The 20,340-nt window shown below is 34.4% G+C and overlaps 4 protein-coding genes across 5 annotated transcripts; 3 read left to right on the top strand and 1 right to left on the bottom strand.

Annotated features, from left to right (window-relative positions):
* The first annotated feature begins 31 nt into the window (after positions 1–31).
* On the top strand, positions 32–4,630 carry LOC124937677 (RING finger protein 10). The gene is made up of 9 exons (XM_047477975.1): positions 32–347; positions 505–545; positions 963–2,228; positions 2,939–3,027; positions 3,248–3,350; positions 3,432–3,536; positions 3,675–3,777; positions 3,934–4,173; positions 4,284–4,630. Exons 1-9 carry the CDS (start codon positions 134–136, stop codon positions 4,448–4,450), a joined length of 2,328 nt encoding a protein of 775 aa, XP_047333931.1. The 5' UTR covers positions 32–133; the 3' UTR covers positions 4,451–4,630.
* Positions 4,631–6,930: 2,300 nt separating this feature from the next.
* Positions 6,931–8,155, top strand: LOC124937600 (GEM-like protein 5). The gene is made up of 3 exons (XM_047477893.1): positions 6,931–7,389; positions 7,479–7,753; positions 7,833–8,155. Exons 1-3 carry the CDS (start codon positions 7,014–7,016, stop codon positions 8,046–8,048), a joined length of 867 nt encoding a protein of 288 aa, XP_047333849.1. The 5' UTR covers positions 6,931–7,013; the 3' UTR covers positions 8,049–8,155.
* A 131-nt stretch (positions 8,156–8,286) lies between these two features.
* LOC124937599 (phytyl ester synthase 2, chloroplastic-like) lies at positions 8,287–16,988 on the top strand. 2 transcript variants are annotated; one of them, XM_047477891.1, is made up of 14 exons: positions 8,287–8,734; positions 8,825–8,876; positions 8,968–9,023; positions 11,580–11,738; positions 11,838–11,942; positions 13,143–13,249; positions 13,469–13,590; positions 13,841–13,949; positions 14,560–14,690; positions 15,018–15,387; positions 15,994–16,107; positions 16,256–16,341; positions 16,439–16,548; positions 16,624–16,988. In XM_047477891.1, the coding sequence occupies exons 1-14, from the start codon at positions 8,344–8,346 to the stop codon at positions 16,812–16,814; spliced, it is 2,103 nt and encodes a 700-aa protein (XP_047333847.1). In that variant the 5' UTR covers positions 8,287–8,343; the 3' UTR covers positions 16,815–16,988. The 2 variants fall into 2 exon arrangements, with proteins under 2 accessions (XP_047333847.1, XP_047333848.1); XM_047477892.1 differs by having other exon boundaries at positions 8,593–8,734; positions 11,576–11,738.
* Positions 16,989–17,355: 367 nt separating this feature from the next.
* LOC124939627 (exocyst complex component EXO70B1-like) lies at positions 17,356–19,488 on the bottom strand. Its single transcript, XM_047480085.1, has one exon. It carries the CDS (start codon positions 19,486–19,488, stop codon positions 17,362–17,364), a length of 2,127 nt encoding a protein of 708 aa, XP_047336041.1. The 3' UTR covers positions 17,356–17,361.
* Between the last annotated feature and the right edge of the window lie 852 nt (positions 19,489–20,340).

Below are 20,340 nucleotides of genomic sequence, written 5' to 3'. Positions count from 1 at the left end.
CAAAAACAAAAGAAAGAAAGAAAAAAAAATCATCGGTGGTGGTCGTCATTATAAAGACGACGACAAGAGGCAGGAAGGAAGCTCCATAGATTGTTAAGGATTTCTCCCCAAAAACAGTTCCGGCGATATTTTCATGTCCATCTTGCCTTTACAAAATCTAGATCCAGCATCCTCTTCTTCCTCGCGTGCACCGCTATATCAAAACCCTAATTCACAACATGGCGACGACGTCATCTTTCAATCCCAACATCCAGGGATCTCACCATCTCTTCTCCGCCAAAATGAATCTCTCGAATCGCTTCGCCTTTCTGATTTCCAGTCTTCAATTGGACCACCCAATACTTCAGGTAATATTTATTCCCGTTTCCAGGGTTTCATTATTTTGTCGATATCAGATGCGTCTCCTCGTCATATCTTTTGCTCCTCAATTGACGTGAATGTCTGTCTGTCTATCTTAAATCATTAAAGCTAACGATTTTATTCCAAATTGTTCTGTTCTTGCAGGATTGCTGGCTTCACCTGCACAAAGTCCTTCTTGTCAAAAGGTGCATTTCTCTTTCTTCTTAACTTGTATGATAGATAATATGAGTTGGGTTTTGAAGTATGCAAGTTATCATAGCTTTTAGGACGAAAACTTTTAGTCTTAGATAAGGAGTGAGATTCTCTAGCTATTGCTGCAAAAGACTGTAATGAGTAGCAGTTTGATAAGGGCTAATATCTATGGGGTCTTGCACATTTGGTTAGCTGATAAGGGTGCCAATTATTTGGTAGGTTGGGGAAATGTGGAAGTTGAGCCATAGAGAGTCTTGTTGTTTTTGAGAGTACTGCACTTTTTGTCATTTCAATTATAAATGTGATAATTGATTCCCTAACAAGAAACTCATTGTGGTTGATTCCTTGACTATATGTAAGGGTGATTGAAAAGTATATATTGAATTTCCTTTCATATGTCATTTTTGTAGGTCAAATCTGTAAAGCTGAATGTGAAGAAGTCTGTGGTTCACCAAAAGGGTGACGGGAATTCTTGGGATGATGTTGCACGAGGAAGTTTTTCTTCTTCTCAACGCAGTCCTTCCTCTCAGGCTGTTGTATCGTCAACTAGACAAGAGATGGGTCATGTCAGCTCCCAGTCGAATGCTATGCATTCATCTGGAAGGAAGACTCGGATGGTGAATGGAAACCACTTGCTGAATTTCCACTATGATCCTATTTCTCGTGCACAACCTAGGGCTCCTCCTGCAAGAAGAGCAGAAAAGAGAAAGCCTTACAATAAAGATTTGTTCCTTCAAGCGAATTACACTTTTGTTGTGCTGGACTCTGGTGACCACCAACCTGAGTTACTAAATCCAGACAAGATGTTACAGTGGGAGGATATTTTATGTGTGAGGTTTTCTACACCTTCTCCTGTGCATTGTCCAATATGTTTAGAAACTCCTCTCTGTCCACAGATAACGTCGTGTGGTCACATATTCTGTTTTCCCTGTATTTTACGCTACTTCTCACTGGGAGGAGACGATCACAACAGTGAAATCTGGAAGAAATGCCCCTTATGTTTTACAATGATATCTTCAAAGGATCTTTGTACCATCCATGTTGAATATGTTAAGCATCTACATCTAGGTGATACGGTGGATCTTTTGCTTTTAACCCGGCACAAGGACTCATCTGTTTTGTCTTTGAAAAATAAACAAGGCATAGGCACCAAAGAAGAAGCTCCTGATTCCTTCTCAAAGCTTAGTTTTACATCGAAGGTGGATTTGTCAGTAAGAGAGGCCATATCTGAATTAGATGGTTGGTTAGCTAGAGTTGATTCTGGACTTGAGGATGACCTGGAGAAACTTCCTTTTGTTAGTTATGCCCTGGAACAGCTTGAGGAGAGGAATAAATATTGGATCAAGCGCCAAGTTTGTAATGGCGCCTCTGTTAATAGTAGTTCTTCACAGTTTGTAGTAGAGGGATCAATACCTGCATCCATTGCTGATAATATGTTCAATTGCGGACCACAAGTCTCCCTTAATGATGATAAATCAGCGGACCAGAGTGACTCTAAACTTTTCAAATTACATGCAGAGGTCTTCTTGGATCCTGTTCTGGATGTGAATCAATTGCGAGGCCCTGTAGATGCTCCAATATCTTCCTCTGGGCACCTAAAAGATTTGAAAGTGCATGAGAATGGGCTTAAGGATAAAACGGATAAAAAGGAAAATAATTCTTACAACTTTTACCAGGTAAAAATTTGCAATTATTTTCATGTTCTGCATCTTAGTTAGTCCTTGTTCGGATTTGGGTTATTTAAATAACCTATTTCATGTTGAGGTTATAAAAAGTGGTTTATTTGGGTAAAAATACTTAAGGGTATTGATATATAATGAAAAATATTGATAAAAAAGAAAGAAATGGAGGGTAATTTGGTGTTTTGGTTGATGATTTGAATATTGAGAGGAAGGATGAATAGATGGTAGGTTATTTGAAGATTATATAAATAACCCAGTCTGAACACGCCTTAGACCTTGTTTTTCTCGTTGTTAGAATGGGCATTTGAGTGGTCAGTCTACCAGCACATTATTACTACTGTTTAATTTGAAATATGTGTTACATCATATGCACTGTGTGATCTCAAGCAAAGAGTTTCTGTGGACAATCTTTAGTAATTTGTGTGTGCTGGTTGCAAATTGTGTCATAAGATTATCCTCATAATTATGACATCCCCTTCCTTCTCATGGTATCTAAATTACTTGGGACACGTGAATATGCTAAAGGAGAAAATAGTGTTGCCCACGTACTTAAAGTAAGAATCCTGTAGCAATTGATAAAGGGTGTGGAAATTCATGCCTATGGATGGTTTGCATAATAACTGATTTTGTTGTCATAGAATTTTAATTATTTATTTATGTTATGTCTAGTGATAATAGCTGTGATCTTTATTGACTTGTTTCAGGCAGTTGATGGCCAGTATATTATACTTCATCCGCTGAATTTGAAGTGCCTTCTGCATCACTATGGGAGCTACGAAGACCTCCCTCACAGGTTTGTTGGGAATGATACAATTTTGTAGTTCTCCTTGTGTGTACTAACACTATTAAATGCGACAAGAAAATTATACAATTTTGAATGTACATAAATCGTCTTATGATACTGATGAGTTTTTTCTGTTGGATGATGTGGTTGTTTTTAGTTCTTTTGGAACCATGTTATCTGAAGGACTTCCTTATTCTCCTTTTTGATGATCTCAAATTTGTTTGAACAGAATTGGTGGAAAGATATTGGAATTAGAGAGTGTGACTCAGTCAGAGGCAATTAGAAAACGTTACCGGTTTATAAGCCATTTTTCTCTAACAACGACGTTCCAGGTTTGTTTCCCTTTTTTTAATTTAATATTGAGGTTGCAGTATCTACTATTTCTTGATCAATTTGCTTCCCTATTTTCTCAGCTATGTGAGATTGACCTGAGCGAGATGTTGCCATCTGATAGCCTGCTTCCATTTATGGATGAAATTAAAAACCGTGAAAATCGTCGAAAGAGGCTTGCTAAGAAGGTACTTTTTTCTCCATGTTTGGATGATTTGTTAGAAGCCATGGTCATGTGAACTGTAAAAAGTAACGTGGTGGATATGGTTTTAATAAAAATATTGAGGCAATGTTGGGATTTAATTTATTTGATATTTTTATCCCAGGAACAAAAGGAGAAAATCAAAGCTGAAACAGAAGCAATATCACATGATCTTTTTATGCACTATCAGAGTGAAGCCCCCACTTTCTCAATAGATGAGTTTGAAGGTTAGTTGGTTTCATTAACAGTTAAATATATGATCTGAAGCTGGGTAAAATCTTTTGGTAAAAACTTAGGGTAGTTTCTAAAACGCAAAATTAGAATGGAATAATGATTTGTTTTAGTGATAAGATGGATGATTTTGCATATTATAATGTATGCAGCTTTGGGAAATGGTAACGTTGTGTTGTCGCCGTTATCATCAAGCCCACAAACAACAACAGTTGGGGGAGGAGAAAGGAAGCTGTTTTCAAGTGTTACAAGGCTAGGTTTTGCTGCTGCTCATGACTCTCCAGCTTTGAGGGGAACAACAAATGATGAACATAATCATCATTCTCTGCCTAAGCTCGAAATAAATAGTAGCAGTAGTAGTGGTGGATCTAAGGCTACAACTGGTATAGTAGGTAATTTGATTGATCATCTCCAGATACATTAAAAAAATGGAAGAAGAAGCTATAATCTAGGTCTGGTAAGAAAGAGAGGACTAAGTCTTGTTTTGGTTGGTTGGTTGCAGGTACGAGCCATACAGCAGCTTCGTTTGCGAATGTTATATCTAGAAAAAAGTCTTCTGAAGGTGGAGGAGTAGTAGATGCACAAAATAATGTAAGCGAATTACTCGGAAAGAAAGGGAAGAAACCAAATCGTATCCTCTTGTCAACTGCAGGTGCCCGCCGCTACTGAACCCCAAAGTTTGTTTTTGTTTTTGTGAATACTAGTTGGTTGGTATGTGTTGTGTACATTATTTATTATTATTATTATTATTATTATTAGTTAAGAGGAGAAATTTGCAAAAGAATAATTTATACCTCTTACTTATCCATGTTTTATTCATACTTTTTTTTTTTTATCAACTCTTGTTAGAAACTTCCTTGACCTCTTGTTATTGACTTATTGTTCTTATATGCTTTTTCTTTTGTTCTATTAGTTAAAATTTGATGGCTAAAAAATAAAATTCCCATCCTCTTAAGATCTGTTATCCTCAAACTGCATGAGTGAGTTTTTTTTTGAAACCTCGTTCTTATTCGTTGTTACGATGGAACTTTTACATAGCGGAGATTTTCGGCAGAAATAATCAATAACTTGATGAAATAAGGTTTTCGGAACAGCGGAAGTAATCACTAACTTGATGAAATAAGGTTTTCTAATAGTATATATTAATAAATTTAATAAATAAAAAATTGTTTTATCAATTTAAATTATATTTATAATAACATTAATATGTATATTTATAATTTTTATAACTATGTAAGACTGAAAATATTAAAGATAATAATAAATATTAATCCAGGTCCATGAACAAAGACAATAATATATATTTAATTAAATTGGCAACGAAATGACATAAGAATAGTATTTTTTTTTAACTGAGCAGTTATATTTTTAGAATAATAAAAAAGTTAATAAATAAAATAAAATATTATTGAGACAATTTGTTGAGATTATATTTTGAGAAAAAAAATTAAAAATGAAAAAAAATAATTTTATTTCTTTCAATTTCACATTATATATTAAAATTAATTAAAAATATTGATATTTTGTAATATCTCAACTGTGATAGAAGAAACATTTTTTATATTTAAAGTAAAGACTAAGTTTTGCAATATTTCTATTTATTATTTAGTATATTTTTCAAAATTTGTGGATCACAAATATTTCTATGTTTCTATTTGAAGGTCATAAACATTGACAAAGAAATGATATAAGAATAAGAATAACTTAAATAAATAAAAAGTCTGAATAAAGATTAGTTAAATTGGAGGTCAACGTTAGTCTCCGGAGAATAAAGGTGTAGAAAGGAAAAAGAAAAAAAAAAAAAAATATAAGATTGTGATAAGTCTTATATTTTGTTTTGTTTTTTTTTTTTATTTAAATATAAAGAGAGAAAAAAATAATAATTTATGATAATTTTGAGGAGATTGTGATTATTTTTAATAAAAAATTTAAATATTATATATAAATAAAATAAAAAATATTTTAGTATTTTAATTAATGAAATAAATAATATAATGATTAAAGAATTGATTAATTGAAATTTTAATTTTAGTTAAATTCTTTAAAAAAAAAATTTAAGAAAACAAGCACTTAATTTCCTTAACAAGTAAGTCATAGCACACCATTACACGAAGGCATCTCAATTCCCACGGTCGCCATCAAAAGAGTCTTTTTCTTTTTCAATGTAGGAAAAGTCTTAATTAAGGTTAAAAGTTCAATTTGCTCTCCGATCTTATGTGAGATATTGAAATTGTTATCTGAATTTCAAATATGTGAGTTCTTTCCTTTTTCTTAATAAAAATAAATATATTCGCATGAATCTACCTATTAAATATTATTATAATTTTAAAATTTAAAATTCTACATAAAAACAAAATTCAACGATTCAATCAATTTATTAAGCATGACTCCAAATAAACAATCGTCGTGGCACTTAAAATTGTTTTTGTCCGTGAATTGATAAGAAATATAAATGATAATATTATACTTATAAAAACTATTCACGTGAAAGATCAATTTTAACTACTTTATACTAAAATATAAAAAAAATGATTTTATCACATTTGTTATTAAAGATATCACTGTTAAAAAAATAATTATCAATATAATTGTATTGAAGGACATAATCAACCAATGATTCACAAAGAAATGAGAGTGTTATTCGAATTAAAAAAATATCATGAGGACGGCAAATTTAATCCAACTAACTCGATATTACAATTAACAAAATATAAAAAAAATGAAAAAAATCATGTTCAGAAAAGATTTCAAAATTGTCAACCAAATTTTAACATATAATTTTATTTTTCTTTTCCAGAAACTCTTTTGATTGATGAGAAAAAAAAATTGATTACTAAAAATTCATTTTAATATATGAAAAGAAAAAATATTTTTTTTTGACCAATTAAATTTTATCATTATTACTTTTCACATTATATCTTCCAAATTCTTTATCTCATATATATATATATATATATATATTAAACTAAAAAAACTCACAGATAACAATTAAAGACTTTTACATATGTAACGGCTAATTTGAACAATATACGTAAGTTTAGTAGTCAATTTGGTATTTAGACGATGCTTTGAAAACTGTTTCTTTGACGGCTTAAATGTTACGCGTCGAGAAAAATCTTCATGAAGAAGGTTCGGATTATATAAATAGGGTTTAGGAAAATCTGAACTCTCATCAGTTTTCGAAGAAGAAGAAAAGAAGAAAGAAGAAAAGTTTCATCCTTAGCCGCCAGCCATGTCCAAAAATCCTACAGATCCTCATTTTCACTACCCATCGCCGTCCTCCGGTGACCAGATCCCGGTAACATCTTCTTCCGCCGCCGCCCCTCCTCCTCCTCCTCCAAACGAAACATGGGGGACTCACGTCATGGGAACGCCGGCAGTCCCCACAGCTCATCCCGCCAATCAGAAAGCCGCCTTCTGGAGCGCCGGAGATCAAAACCAGAACCAGCAGCAACACAATCCTTATCTCCACTATAGCCCCGTTCAGAAACCACCGTCATCCAGCTCCGGCTCCGGCACCGGAAACAGCCCTATGGAATGCATCCTCCAGAAATTCAATACTTGGGGAAAGAAGACCGAGATCACCGCCAACAACATCTGGCACAACTGTACGTATATTCTATATTCTATTTCACTAACCCTAAATCCCCAAATTATCCTAACCCTAAATTTTAACCAATTTTGTTCTTCAAAACAGTGAAAACAGGGCCATCGGTGTCGACAGCTGCTTGGGACAAGTTAAATCTGAATGCCAAAGCCATAACAGGAGGTGGATTCGAGGTTTTATACAAACAAACCTTCGATACATTACCAAACGAGAAATTGAAGAAAACATTCGCCTGTTACTTATCAACATCCACCGGTCCTGTTGCCGGAACACTCTACTTGTCGAATCTTCATTTAGCTTTCTGCAGCGATCGCCCTCTTTCATTCACAACACCGTCCCGTCAAGAATCTTGGAGCTACTACAAGGTATGTATTATGAATTCACGATTCATCATCATCATCATTTTAGTCTATGAACATTTGCTTACTTTGAAATCTGATTCAGATTATGGTACCGTTATCGAAGATCAGTATGATCAATCCCGTTGTAATGCGAGACAATCAATCTGAAAGATATCTCCAGATAATGACGAACGATGGACATGATTTCTGGTTTATGGGTTTCGTTAATTTTGAAAAAGCAGCTCGCCATATCTCTGAAAGCCTTGCCGGCTTTTCCGCCGCCCCCGGTTTCGCCGGACCGCCACATCTACATCCCTGACCGCCATCCTCTTTTTTGTTTTCTTTATCTATAATACTTTATTATTATTATATTTGTAATTTATGTGTAATAAATAATTTCCTTCTATTTATTAATAATGTATTATTTTTTTTTATTAATTATAATTATTATTCGAAACACCAATCGGATGCTAGCTGTTTTTACGCCATCAAATGATACTTATTTTTTACATGCTCTGAATCTCTTAAAAAAAATAGGCTTTATATAATATCCTTCCAAGTTGTCACATATCATTCGTCCACCATAGTCAGTGACGGTTACTTACTTCCCAATCATGGCCATGGTCGTCGCCGGAGCGTCGTCGGCTTTTACTGTACATCCTACGGCGATGAACACTATCGCTACCGTGATAATCAAAACGAACCTTTCATTCTCAGGAGTTGCTGTCTCTGATTGTCGATCGAATCAATCAAAATCTGGATATCATATCGCAAACGGAAAACTGAGATTCGATGATAAGAAGTACGCCAGAAATTGTCTTCCGAGTCATGTCGATATAGAGGAAGAGATTGGAGGTAGAGAACAGTTGAGATTGAGCGATTATTTTGAGCTGTCGAAGGAGTTGATGGTTCGAATGGACGGTGGTCCACCGCGTTGGTTTTCGCCTTTGGAGCTATCAGGCGGATCTCGTTCAGATAACTCTCCTCTCTTACTATATCTTCCTGGTTATTTTCTTCTTACTATGCTACTACTTTTACTCTCTGATTCACAGTTTATTTAATTCATCAGATAAAAAAAACTCGATTACATTGCAGGTATCGATGGTGTTGGGCTCGGTTTACTGTTGCATCACCAAACTTTGGGAGAGTGAGCATTCTTCTCTATTCTCTTTATGTATCTCTTTGCTAGCTGCTATTTGTTACTACTACTTATCAAAATTATGTCCGTTTTATTGAAGGATTTTTGATATATGGTGCTTGCATATACCAGTTGCAGATCGATCATCATTTACAGGTCTTTCGCTCCCCAAATCTATTCTCATTCTTTACATGTGTTATTACCGAATAAGGTGGATGTCTCCGGAAGCTTGAATCAGTTTTCATCTCTTGATAATTGATATGTTACATCTGTTGGAAAATCTAAGATATTTTCGAACTAAATAACAAATTAGAATACTTATCGAGGTAAAAATACAATAGCTAAAACGCCTTACACTATATATATAAGATATTTTGGATTAGGTAATGTATACTCCCAAATTTCGAATGGAATTTGTCCTGTTTTCTTAAATATGACTGTTTTTTTTATAAAATATGATGATAAAATAGTTTAATCCTACAAATTTGGAGGAGAGACTCAACTAATAAACACAACATTCATCATTTCCTTTAATTTCTTATTTTTCGTTCACCTATCTCATTAGATTCCGGTGAATAAAGTGGAGTTATCTCATCTACGATACCATGTTATATTTAATTTGTTTTCTACTTCTACTTCAACTTTATATTTTATAAATTTTTCCACAATTTCATCTTATTTCTTAAAAGATATACGTAGGTGTATCTAGATTCTAGAACTATGGCCTATAAATTTAATCTTTTTCCTCCTCAAGCCATGTTATATTCATATTTAAGGCATAACAATTCAGATTCTCTATTATTGATTGTTTTACATATTTTTCTTTGTATTTTAGCTTATACACATACATGACATTTGTCATTTTTATTGGTTAGATACATCATATATGCATTATCATTAATAACTTCAACAACAATTTATAAAAATAGACTATTAGCAAAATAATCTTTGCTTGCTAAAATATTATTTTTCCTAAGTGTCACTATGTAAGAAACCAAATCACTCCACACCTGCCTTTTACCAGACAGAAACAAACACAAGATTTGATCGAATCTCGGGTATGTGGAGAACATTAGTCAACGAGAGAATTTTCCCAGAGATGAGTTTTAGGTTCCCTTATCCACAAACATTAACTTTGTTCGAGTCTGTGTAGTAGCTAAATGCCTGGTAGCACCAGAGTCTACCATCCAAGATTTCTCTTCGACCACAAGATTGATTTCAAAGACAACCGCCACAATAATATCATCTGTCTCATCTAGGTTCGCCTTGAAGCGACATGTCTCTTGTCTCTCTTCTTGTGCCTACAATGAACTGCATGGTGACCAATCTTTCCAGAAAAATTACCTTTCTTTTCTCTTTATGACAATGAGGTTGCAATGCCCTATCATAATGCTTTTTGTTTGGTCCATTTTGATATTTCTTATTTCACAACGATGGGGACGGCTTCGACGAGAGTTGTAGTTTCCACCTTGATCTTGCACTGAGTTGGCTTCTTTGTTTTCTCTGCTTTATCTTGACATTTAATTTTCTCCTCAACACAAACATGAATCACAACTTCTAGTAGTGTCATTTATTTCCTCCTTCATGGAATTTTTGTAGTGCTTCCAAGAAATCAGGAAGTTTCTCTATGAGTATACCAACCATTAAAGCCTTGGGTAAAATGATACTTTCATTTGTTAACTAGAAAGAATCAAGTGGAACTAATTTATTTGAGAAGAAACATCTTTTTCCTCGTTCATTTGAAAATGTAAAAGTTTCCTATAGCATATCTTTTAATGCCCGATAATATATTTGTTTATGAAAGTGTCCCAGTTTAAGATGCTTTGTTAAAATTAGAGTAGACCTCAAAAATCTCATTTGATAAAGCATTTAAAATAATGATTTTGCATATTTTATCCACAGCAATCCATTTTTCCAAATTTTCCATAAATCCAACACTTATATTATCCAAGGGTTTGGGAGTGATTAAAACGAATTCAACCTTGACAATATCAAGAACAAGCAACATTTCCTTTTGCCGCCTTTTAAAGTTTTGGTCGTTAAAAGGTTCAAATGAATAATTATCAAGAGTAAATCAATTTGTATCTGGAAATTGTGGGTTAGTTCCTCTACTCAAGTACTATATTTTTTTTATTAAAAATGTCTACTCAAGTACTATATATAATTAGAGAATAGAGATATTACCAATAGTATAGAAGAAAAAGTCATACCAATACCTTTTACCTGTCACAATTAAACACATGTTAATTAATAAGTATGTTAATTTGTTCCACATTTTAAGGAGTGGACTAATTCATCAATAATTAATTTGTAGAAAACAATTAAATTAATTAACTCATAACAACAAGTTCACTTAAAATATAATTTTAGAAATACATTTTATTATTTATTATTTATCCAACTGTCTTAGAGCATTATTCACATGGAATGTAGAAAATGATAGAAAATATAATGCATTATACAGAAAGAACACAAGAAAGGAGAGCAGTGATAAAATGATTCTATAATTCAACGAAATGAAATGTAAAAGGAGTAGAGGTTTTGTTGAGCTATATAAAATAAGTAACTTCGAAGCTTTTGCCATTTCGGCAATTACTTTTCTCTGCAGTTCCCACTTCTGGCCTATATGTGTTGCATTCACTTTATTATGATGTTTTTACCCTAACCAATTTGCTTACTTCAATATCAATTTGACCTTCTTGTTGTAGCCAGACCTCGTGAAGCTGGTTGAAAGAACAGTGAGATCAGAAAATAGCCGATCACCAAATAGGCCAATATATCTTGTTGGGGAGTCAATTGGTGGATGTCTTGCATTAGCTGTTGCTGCTCATAACCCTGAAATTGATCTTGTACTTATTCTAGTTAACCCAGGTGGGAACTTCTTTTTGTTGAAACCATAGTTCCTTTGCAAGTTCAGATTTTAAAAGACTGTTTCAATCTTATTGAAGCATTTTGTTTATTTCTTCACAGCAACTGGTTTTAGCAAGTCACAAATGCAATCATTATTACCTTTAGCAGAAATGATGCCTGAACAACTACACAGTAACCTGCCTTTTGTACTGAGTTTAATGACAGGTAGTTTGTTGATACGATTTTGTATGCTGATTTTATATCAAATAAGTACTGCATCAATATGGGATTCTGTAACAGTTTATTTACTATTGGGTTCTGATGTTTAGTAACTGTTTTACTTGAATCCTTGTTTTTAGTAGTTTTCTGTAGTTTAGTCCTCCAAGGCCATGTGGGTTCTTTTGTATTGGAGTAGAGTTTTGCTCCTATGTTGCAACCGACAATGGGCTAAGGTTTCTTTAGTATTAAAGGTTAGGGGAGATAGAGTAGTGGGTATGCTGAATATGATGAAGAAGCACTCTATCCTCATCTCTATCAATCTTTTTCCATCTTAACTCTACTATCTTCTCATCTCTTTCTTGATCTAGTTTTAACTATATCAGAGTCTTAAATAGAAACTTAGAAAGTGAAATTGATTGAAGTATATCTATTTATAGATCATAATTCTGTAAGACGTTGCTCCAACTGAATAATAGGCTGTACTCATCGAACCACAATAGCCTCTGGTTGACCTTATTTCAATGAAAAAGTTAGTTGCATTAGTGTCTTTAATTTGCTTGTTAGTTGTGTCTGACCAAGGTTTGTTCTCTCTAATTATATTTACTGTCACGCCATTTATTCATTTAGTAAACACATTTCAATACCGCATTACATTTGCTTATTTTGAAGCTGTGATTAGTGTTGCATCTACAGAATTTTTTTTTTTTGTAGAAAACACCACATGGAGATTAAGCTAGGATAATCCAGCAAATAAAGGAGCTTAAGCCCATTACAAAATTATTAAAATTAGATTAAATGAAAATTCCTCACCATCACAGAATTATAATTTTTAGGAGAAGGTTAGCACAAAACTGTAGTTAAACTACATTCAACTCATATGTATCATTAAGAAATATTGAGCTCATTTCACTCAGTCTTGTTCTTCTCATCTCCCAGTTTTCCTTAAATATCATAGATTGTTATATACCCTTTCCTTTTCTGATGGTTGTAGAAAAATGGTTGGATCCATCTCCCAAAATGGTTGTAAAAAAATAGAATTAATGATGTCACAGCATGCCATTAGATCACTATTGTATATTGACATGCTTCGCTTCTGATTGTACAGACCTAAATAATTTATAATAAAGTGTAGTCCCATGAGTAGGACGTTATGCTTTTTATCAATGTCAAAAGATTGCCAATTAAAACAAGTAATCGTTATATTAGGTATGCCATTGAGGATGGTGATGACTACAGTACAAAACGGGCTACCTCTTGAAAAGAAAGTTGGAGAACTGGTACAGGGTGTTTTATCATTGTCATCCTATCTCTCGGTAATATATATATATATTTATACTTATCTTTAATAAACAAGGCATCAAAGTCATTCCTTTCCCTCCCTAACTTCTTACAACTATTTTGGATATTTTGCTGGTTTAGTGGTTATTCTATCTAGGAATATATCAATGTATCTTTCAGGGTAGCATTATCATAGGATCTGTATTTGACATGAAATTCCCCTTCTGAAGATCAATTTATTATAAACTTTGAAGGAACTTGTTAATCTATTACCTAGCGACACCCTTATTTGGAAGCTGAAGATGCTCAGATCTGCTGCTGCATATGCCAATTCCCGCCTACATGCTGTTAAAGCACAGACATTAGTGCTTTCCAGGTTTCCACTTTTTTTTTCCCACTACACTTTTTTAAGGTATTTTATTCAAAAAGAAATGCAGAATATGCTCCAACAAGGACCATGACACTTCCCTTCCAGATGTCTTCTACTGATCATAATTTGACATGCTTGTTAAAACAAGGAGAATGGAGGAAACATATTATTTAAACTGGCCTTTCTCATAACTTTCATCCTATTACTTATTCCACTTTTTCTTCCGTATGCATATAACTGTGCCATTTTTCTACAGTGAGAAGGATCTGTTTTTACAAAGCGGAGAAGAAGGCAAAAGGCTTCATCATATACTGCCAAACTGTGAGATCCGGAAGTTTGAAGATAGTGATCATGCTCTGTTGCTGGTATGATCCTAACTAGATCCACTTTGCAATGTCATTTGATTGTAGTCTCTGTTCTAGCTTGAGAATGTGTTGTCTGAGGAGGTAGTTCCGATCTTTATTTAGTACCAGTGGTTGATAGTTGAGACTTCGAACCTTCATTTACTCACCTCTAGTGTAGCAATTGAGCAGGACTTTTGAGCAATATATCTAACATATTACTCCGAAAAGGCGTGTTGCTGACGAATGTAAAAATGGTATCATCTGCCTGCTCTAGTTCTAGCACTTAACTCAAATTTTCAGTGGTCAGCTGCTCCAATTGTTGAAATTTACTAATCATTGTTTCAATTTTTCTTAACTGATAGAACCACAGAGTAAGTTAAATGCATATTCATTTTATTTATACTTTCTGTCAGCAACCTCTAGAACAACTAATTTCTCCTGTGTTCCTGATATGGAAGATCGCTTCTGTGGATGAGAATAATTTAGCATATTAATTCTTCTTAGCTACTTATTACTAGTATAACCATTTTTATTATAGTGACATTTGTGTTCATTTAGTTCAAACTAATGAGGTATATGTAGAATGTGCTGTATATATATAGTTCTTATATATTCTGCATATATACTACAGGAAGATGGATTTGACTTGCTCACTATAATAAAAGGTGCTAGCTTTTATCGCCGTGGAAGGTGCCTTGACTATGCCTCAGATTACATGCCACCAACTGCTTCTGAATTCAAAAAGATAAATGAATCAGCCAGGCAAGTTATGATTGGCTGTTAGCACGTGCTATTAAATTAACAGTTTTTTCCTTTTAGAATGAACATCTACTTTTGCAGTTGTCTGCCACTGATTTTCCTGGTATGACTACTTGTAGTTATTGGCTCAGTGAACTAATTATAACTATATAGTATATATACATTGCAACTTTGCTTTATGCTGATTTGCTTGATTAATCTCAAAATGTTGGACTTGATGAGGTTGATAGATTTGATTATACAGATGATACTATTGTTGTTTAGAACATTCTGTAAATCATTGCACTACCCAATAATGTTAGTAAACTTGATATTATTGATGAACAACAGACTCTATGATGTGGCTGTCAATCCTGTAATGGTTTCAACTTTAGAGGATGGAACACTTGTCAGGGGCCTTGCAGGAATACCCTCAGAAGGGCCAGTCTTGTTTGTTGGATATCACATGTTGTTAGGTTGGGAATTAGCTCCTATGGTGACTCGTATGTGGATTGAAAAGAACGTAATGATGCGGGGAATAGCTCATCCCATGATGTTTAGGAAACTGAAGGAGGGAAAGTTACCAGATATATCAACATTTGACACATTAAGACTTATGGGTGCTGTACCTGTGTCGGCAAATAACATGTACAGACTTCTTGCAAACAAGTCCCATGTCTTGTTGTACCCAGGAGGCATGCGGGAGGCTCTCCACCGCAAGGTAATTTATACTATAGAGGCTTCTTCCTCTTACGAACTGCATCAATATTTGTGTTTGAATGTGAAAATGAGTAGACTGATTAGGTATCCCGCATCTGCATGAACTCAGCCTACACAGTTACATGAATTTTATACTTGCCTACTGAAATCATATTAGGCTTAAACTGAAACAATGGATGGATGACTAAGAAATATAAACATGCCCCCCCATATCCAATCCAATTTAGGACAATGACAATTTTGTATATCACTGACTGAGTAAAAGCCCAATAAGATGTAAGATTAACAAGCATTCATTCTGACTAATATATATTTTAAACTTTACATTATATATATTTATATATATACAAAAGAGGTTCATAGTGGAAGCAATAGGCCAAAGTAAACTATAAAGAATTTCCTAGGCCAGTGACCCTAACTTACATGTTATTACCAAAAATTAGTCTCATGACTTAGCTGATCACTGAGAGGAGATCTAACCTGGCATTTGGATCCATTATGATGGAAAGCTAGATCTATGGATTTAAATATCTATGCTGGTAGGCGTATTTTTTCTGTTTGGGCATTGTGTAATAATACTCACTAGGGCAGAAATTAAATGTTTCAGGGCGAGGAATATAAATTATTTTGGCCAGAGCAGTCGGAGTTTGTAAGGATGGCAGCTAGATTTGGAGCTAAGATTATCCCCTTTGGTGCTGTTGGAGAAGATGACGTTTGTCAAGTAAGATATTTCAATTGTTTCTGAACATAATCCTATGTTATAAATCCCGTACAATTAAAGCAACAATAAAGACTGCGTGTGAACAAATGATTTGATCTTTGATTATCCATTATAACAGAGTGGAAATGTTGTATATTTGTTTTTTCAGATGCTCCTCGACTACAATGATCTGATGAAGATTCCATATTTCAGGGAAGAAATAGCACAACTTACTGATGAAGCTGGGAATTTGAGGTGTGTTAGCTTTTTCTTACATTCAGATCACTATTTTGAATCCCTAGTATAATATATTATGTGAAAATACTTAATTGATAGATCATTGTGATTACAGGGGTAATATAACCGGGGAAGTTGCAAACCAAGCACCCCACCTTCCAATAATGACGCCCAAACTTCCAGGCCGTTTTTATTACTATTTTGGAAAGCCAATTGAAACAGAAGGTTAGAGTTTACTACATAAATTAAAATGATATATTTGAAAGATGATTGAATTATATTTCATTCTCTATATAAAAGGGAGGAAGAATGAATTAAGAAACAGGGAGAAAGCACATGAATTGTACTTGGAAGTGAAGTCGTCGGTCGAGGGATGCATGGAATATTTAAAGGAGAAAAGAGAAGTCGATCCTTATCGAAACATTCTTCCTCGGCTAACATATCAGGTATTGAATGGCTTTGATTCTCAAGTCCCTACTTTTGATTTATGATGACCATCACTTATTCATTGCACCCATTATTATTATTAAACTTATATTATTGTTACATCTATTTAATTTGGTACTCATATATATTCTAAGAATATTGTTCAAACTTTCAGATGTTATTTATATAGAAATAATCTAAAAATATTGTTGGTTTAAGTGATCTAATATTTTCAAGCATATTATATATTAATTGTATGAAATAGACATGAGAATTGAGATAGAACCTAAATAAATCAATCTAAGAAGAAGGATATTTGAAACCAAAGATCCCAGCCCAAAATACAAAGATGATTCATGGACTTAGCCTCAGATAAATACCAATAAGTTCTTCTAATTCATTACATAAGTAAATAAAAAAATTGTGACTTTGATTGTACTATTTGTTAGGTGGTTACTTTTTAAAATCTGTATAAAGTTGTCCCTTTTTAATACAAATAAATCATTGAAAAACAAAGCATTATTGTTGTTTCGGAAAGTATAATATGTATGCATGGCTTGGGCTTTGGCTTTGGCTTTGGCTTGGTCCTTCCTATATATATATATATATAAATCATTTCTTCCATCCTGATCCTCCTCCACTTGCACTAGCATTCCCATCGAAGAGTCCTTCGATTCTCGTCTCTATATCTTCCGTCTGGAATTTCACGTACTTCTGAGTTTGCCTTCCCGACGATAGAACTGAAGCGAACCTCGCTAAGAAAGACCGATAAGCCGGAATCACAACTGACGATATCGACACTCGAAGCTCCGATCGCAGCTGTTCATCGCTCAAAACCCACTCTCTCTGATTCTTATGTATATCATCAAACATACTGTTGAAACTCTTCAACCGCTCCTTCACCACCGGCTTCATCACCTTCCCGTTAACATTCAATCCTTCGTGATTCAAACAATTCAGTAATTTCCCCCACGTTTCCCTCTGGTAATTCTTATGGTATTGTCTCAACTCCGATGATTTCTTCCTCGACCAGGTATCTCCCATCAGCTTATGTATCTCCGTAGATCCTTTTATTTTCTGCAATACGTATCTTCCATTGTTCATCAGGAATATTAAGCTCAGTGATACGTCCTTGTACAGTTTCGATTTCGCATCTAGGTTTATATCTAATAGATCCATTATCTTGTTCATTTGCGTTGCCAATGGCGGTAGATTCGATACTGTTGCTGCTGCTGATGATGACGACGGCGTTGACACTGGTAATGGCGGTGGAGGCGGTTGTTCTTGTTTCTGTTTATCTTTTTTGTGTGATTTCTTATGTTTGGTAGGATTACTCGTTGACTTGTTGTTAGTTCTCCCAATCTTTTGGTGGTGTTCCTGGAACACACGTTCTAGGGTTTCGGCATACACGCCGGCGTATTTTAGATAGTTCATTAGGTATCGTGTCAAAGGATGAACAGCTCCTCCAGGAACGGGGTTCTTTGAAGTGTCTGCTTCGATTGATTTCTCAAGTTCATAGAAGATGCTGACTACTGCTTCCCCGAATCGGAAATTAATGAACGCTGCTTCCGATCTGAGCTCTTTACCGCATTCTTCTCTGTACAGTTCGTTGATGGTGGTAATACCGAATTGAATTGCCTCGTGTATGTCGAGAAACTTGAATAGTTTATCGGAGGATCGTTTCATCATAGTGGTCGCCTCTGCAAAATTGAGTAACTGTAACACGATTCCACGAGATAAAGATGTGAAGACCTCCTCTGCATCGGAGACATCGGTGAAGACAGAGTCGGCAAGCTTACGCTCGCCGGGAAGTTGCACCTTCATGCAATGCTTGAATGCGTTGATCCACGAAACAATTCCTCTCTCGAGTGTCTCCCATTGCATCTTCTGGACTTCATCTATGCTAAACTTTTCGAATCCTACCTTTTGCAAGGTATCTTCCAACATTGCCTTTCTTGTGATGATGAAACCTTGAACACACTCAGGGGAGTATCCTCCAACTGACATTGCCTTTGAGATCTTATTTAATTTCAACACGATTTCATCAGAGTAACCTTGAAATTGATCTCCTTCAGCCATTATTATTTCAGCAGCAGAAGAAGGCGTTGCCTGTTGATTATCAGACTCAGATCCCTGATCAATAACCTGTTGCTGTTCTTCCTCGTTTGTTGGATTAATCTTTGTTTCCGGTTCAATATTCTTGGATTCTTCCAAAAGAAAGATGAACTCGTCTTCGAGGTATGACATTGCGTGTTGGAGAATGCGGGAGATGAGATTAATCGCGGGAGCATAGGTTGATTCAGAATGGAAATGGCTGAGGCTGATGGCTAGCCTGGAGACTCTTTCGACGGTATCCAAGAAGGATGAAGATTCGACTTCTGATAACTGATTCCATCTCCTATCGCTGGAAGAATCATAGATGGAGAACTTTGCTTCGACATGATGAGCAAATTGTTTAAACGATTCGGATAATTCGGGGGCAGGCGATTTGTCCTTCTTGGCGGTTTTCAATTTAAGAACAAACCGATCAATCTCTTGAGAGATTTTCTCAAAATTATCAGGGATGGTTTTTTGTTGCCTTTCTTCTTCTCCTTCTCCTTGATCATCGTCATCCTCTATAATAGGTTTCTGCAAATCTACATCAATGTTGTTGTTGTTGTCTTCAATTATTTGTGGGGGAAGATCTTGGTTGGGTTCATCATCAGTTGGAGATTGTATTTCTTTTGCATCATCATCCATTGATGGGAATTTTTGAATTGTTTGGAAAAAAAAAAAGGGTCCTGAATGGGGATGGAGGAGAATACCTTACCTACCTGTGTTGTTAGTGTGTGCGTGTGTGTGAGAGAGAGAGAAAGAAGAGAGAGAACTCGTCAGAGAAGAGACAACAGTGGTGGTGTAACGGAAGTTAAGGAGAAGTATTCCAAAGCAGTTGCATCATCCCCCGCCTCTATCTCTCTCTCTCTAAAAATGTCATCTCTCTTTTAACGAATATTTTTTATATTTTTTTTTGAAAATTAGTTAGCATGCAATATGAGAACATGAAAACAAGAGAGAGGCATGCACGACTAAAATCGTGTGGAGACCATTTTTCTGATCTTAATATAATTCAAAATAATCAAATAATTATTTTAAAATGAAAACCATAATAGAATATATATATATATACTATCCAGTATTAAGAGTGTTAATGTTTATTTGACAATGTTTATGTTAAATTGCGTAAATAAATGAGGTGAAATATTTTATTTTGAAATATAAAATGTCTAACAAACCAGAGTTTAAGTGGGGGCATTGATTTTGTTACTCTTAATTTTATGTTTGATTCATTGCTGATTCAATAGCAAAACATGTAGCTTCTTTTGGAGAGTTCATTTTCGTATATATAATAATTTGTAATGGTTCATTTAATCATTCTATATAATATTCTTTTGACCTGAAAAAGAAGAGTATAATAATAATACTAATATTATGATATGTTCATTAACAAACAGTGTTTTAACTTCTTCATTTTTTTATTAATGAAAAATAGTGGTTAGAGCAAGTTGTCATAAAAAAAATGGAAAATCTCATAAAATGTGTTATAATGATAGT

This window comes from Impatiens glandulifera, chromosome 5, assembly GCF_907164915.1.
Source record: "Impatiens glandulifera chromosome 5, dImpGla2.1, whole genome shotgun sequence".
Taxonomy (NCBI): domain Eukaryota; kingdom Viridiplantae; phylum Streptophyta; class Magnoliopsida; order Ericales; family Balsaminaceae; genus Impatiens; species Impatiens glandulifera.
Note: the sequence above shows the minus strand (reverse complement) of the source record. Positions and strands in the feature narration are given on the sequence as shown.

Bases quoted from the DNA above. Each gene is read 5' to 3' on its own strand.
- LOC124937677 (XM_047477975.1), top strand. From the start codon at position 134: ATGTCCATCTTGCCTTTACAAAATCTAGATCCAGCATCCTCTTCTTCC. The intron at 348-504 runs GTAATATTTATT...CTGTTCTTGCAG, and splicing joins TGGACCACCCAATACTTCAG to GATTGCTGGCTTCACCTGCA. The intron at 4,174-4,283 runs GTAATTTGATTG...GGTTGGTTGCAG, and splicing joins GGCTACAACTGGTATAGTAG to GTACGAGCCATACAGCAGCT.
- LOC124937600 (XM_047477893.1), top strand. From the start codon at position 7,014: ATGTCCAAAAATCCTACAGATCCTCATTTTCACTACCCATCGCCGTCC. The intron at 7,390-7,478 runs GTACGTATATTC...TCTTCAAAACAG, and splicing joins CAACAACATCTGGCACAACT to TGAAAACAGGGCCATCGGTG. The intron at 7,754-7,832 runs GTATGTATTATG...AATCTGATTCAG, and splicing joins AATCTTGGAGCTACTACAAG to ATTATGGTACCGTTATCGAA.
- LOC124937599 (XM_047477891.1), top strand. From the start codon at position 8,344: ATGGCCATGGTCGTCGCCGGAGCGTCGTCGGCTTTTACTGTACATCCT. The intron at 8,735-8,824 runs GTTATTTTCTTC...ATTACATTGCAG, and splicing joins TCTCTTACTATATCTTCCTG to GTATCGATGGTGTTGGGCTC. The intron at 11,943-13,142 runs GTAGTTTGTTGA...TCGTTATATTAG, and splicing joins TGTACTGAGTTTAATGACAG to GTATGCCATTGAGGATGGTG.
- LOC124939627 (XM_047480085.1), bottom strand. From the start codon at position 19,488: ATGGATGATGATGCAAAAGAAATACAATCTCCAACTGATGATGAACCC.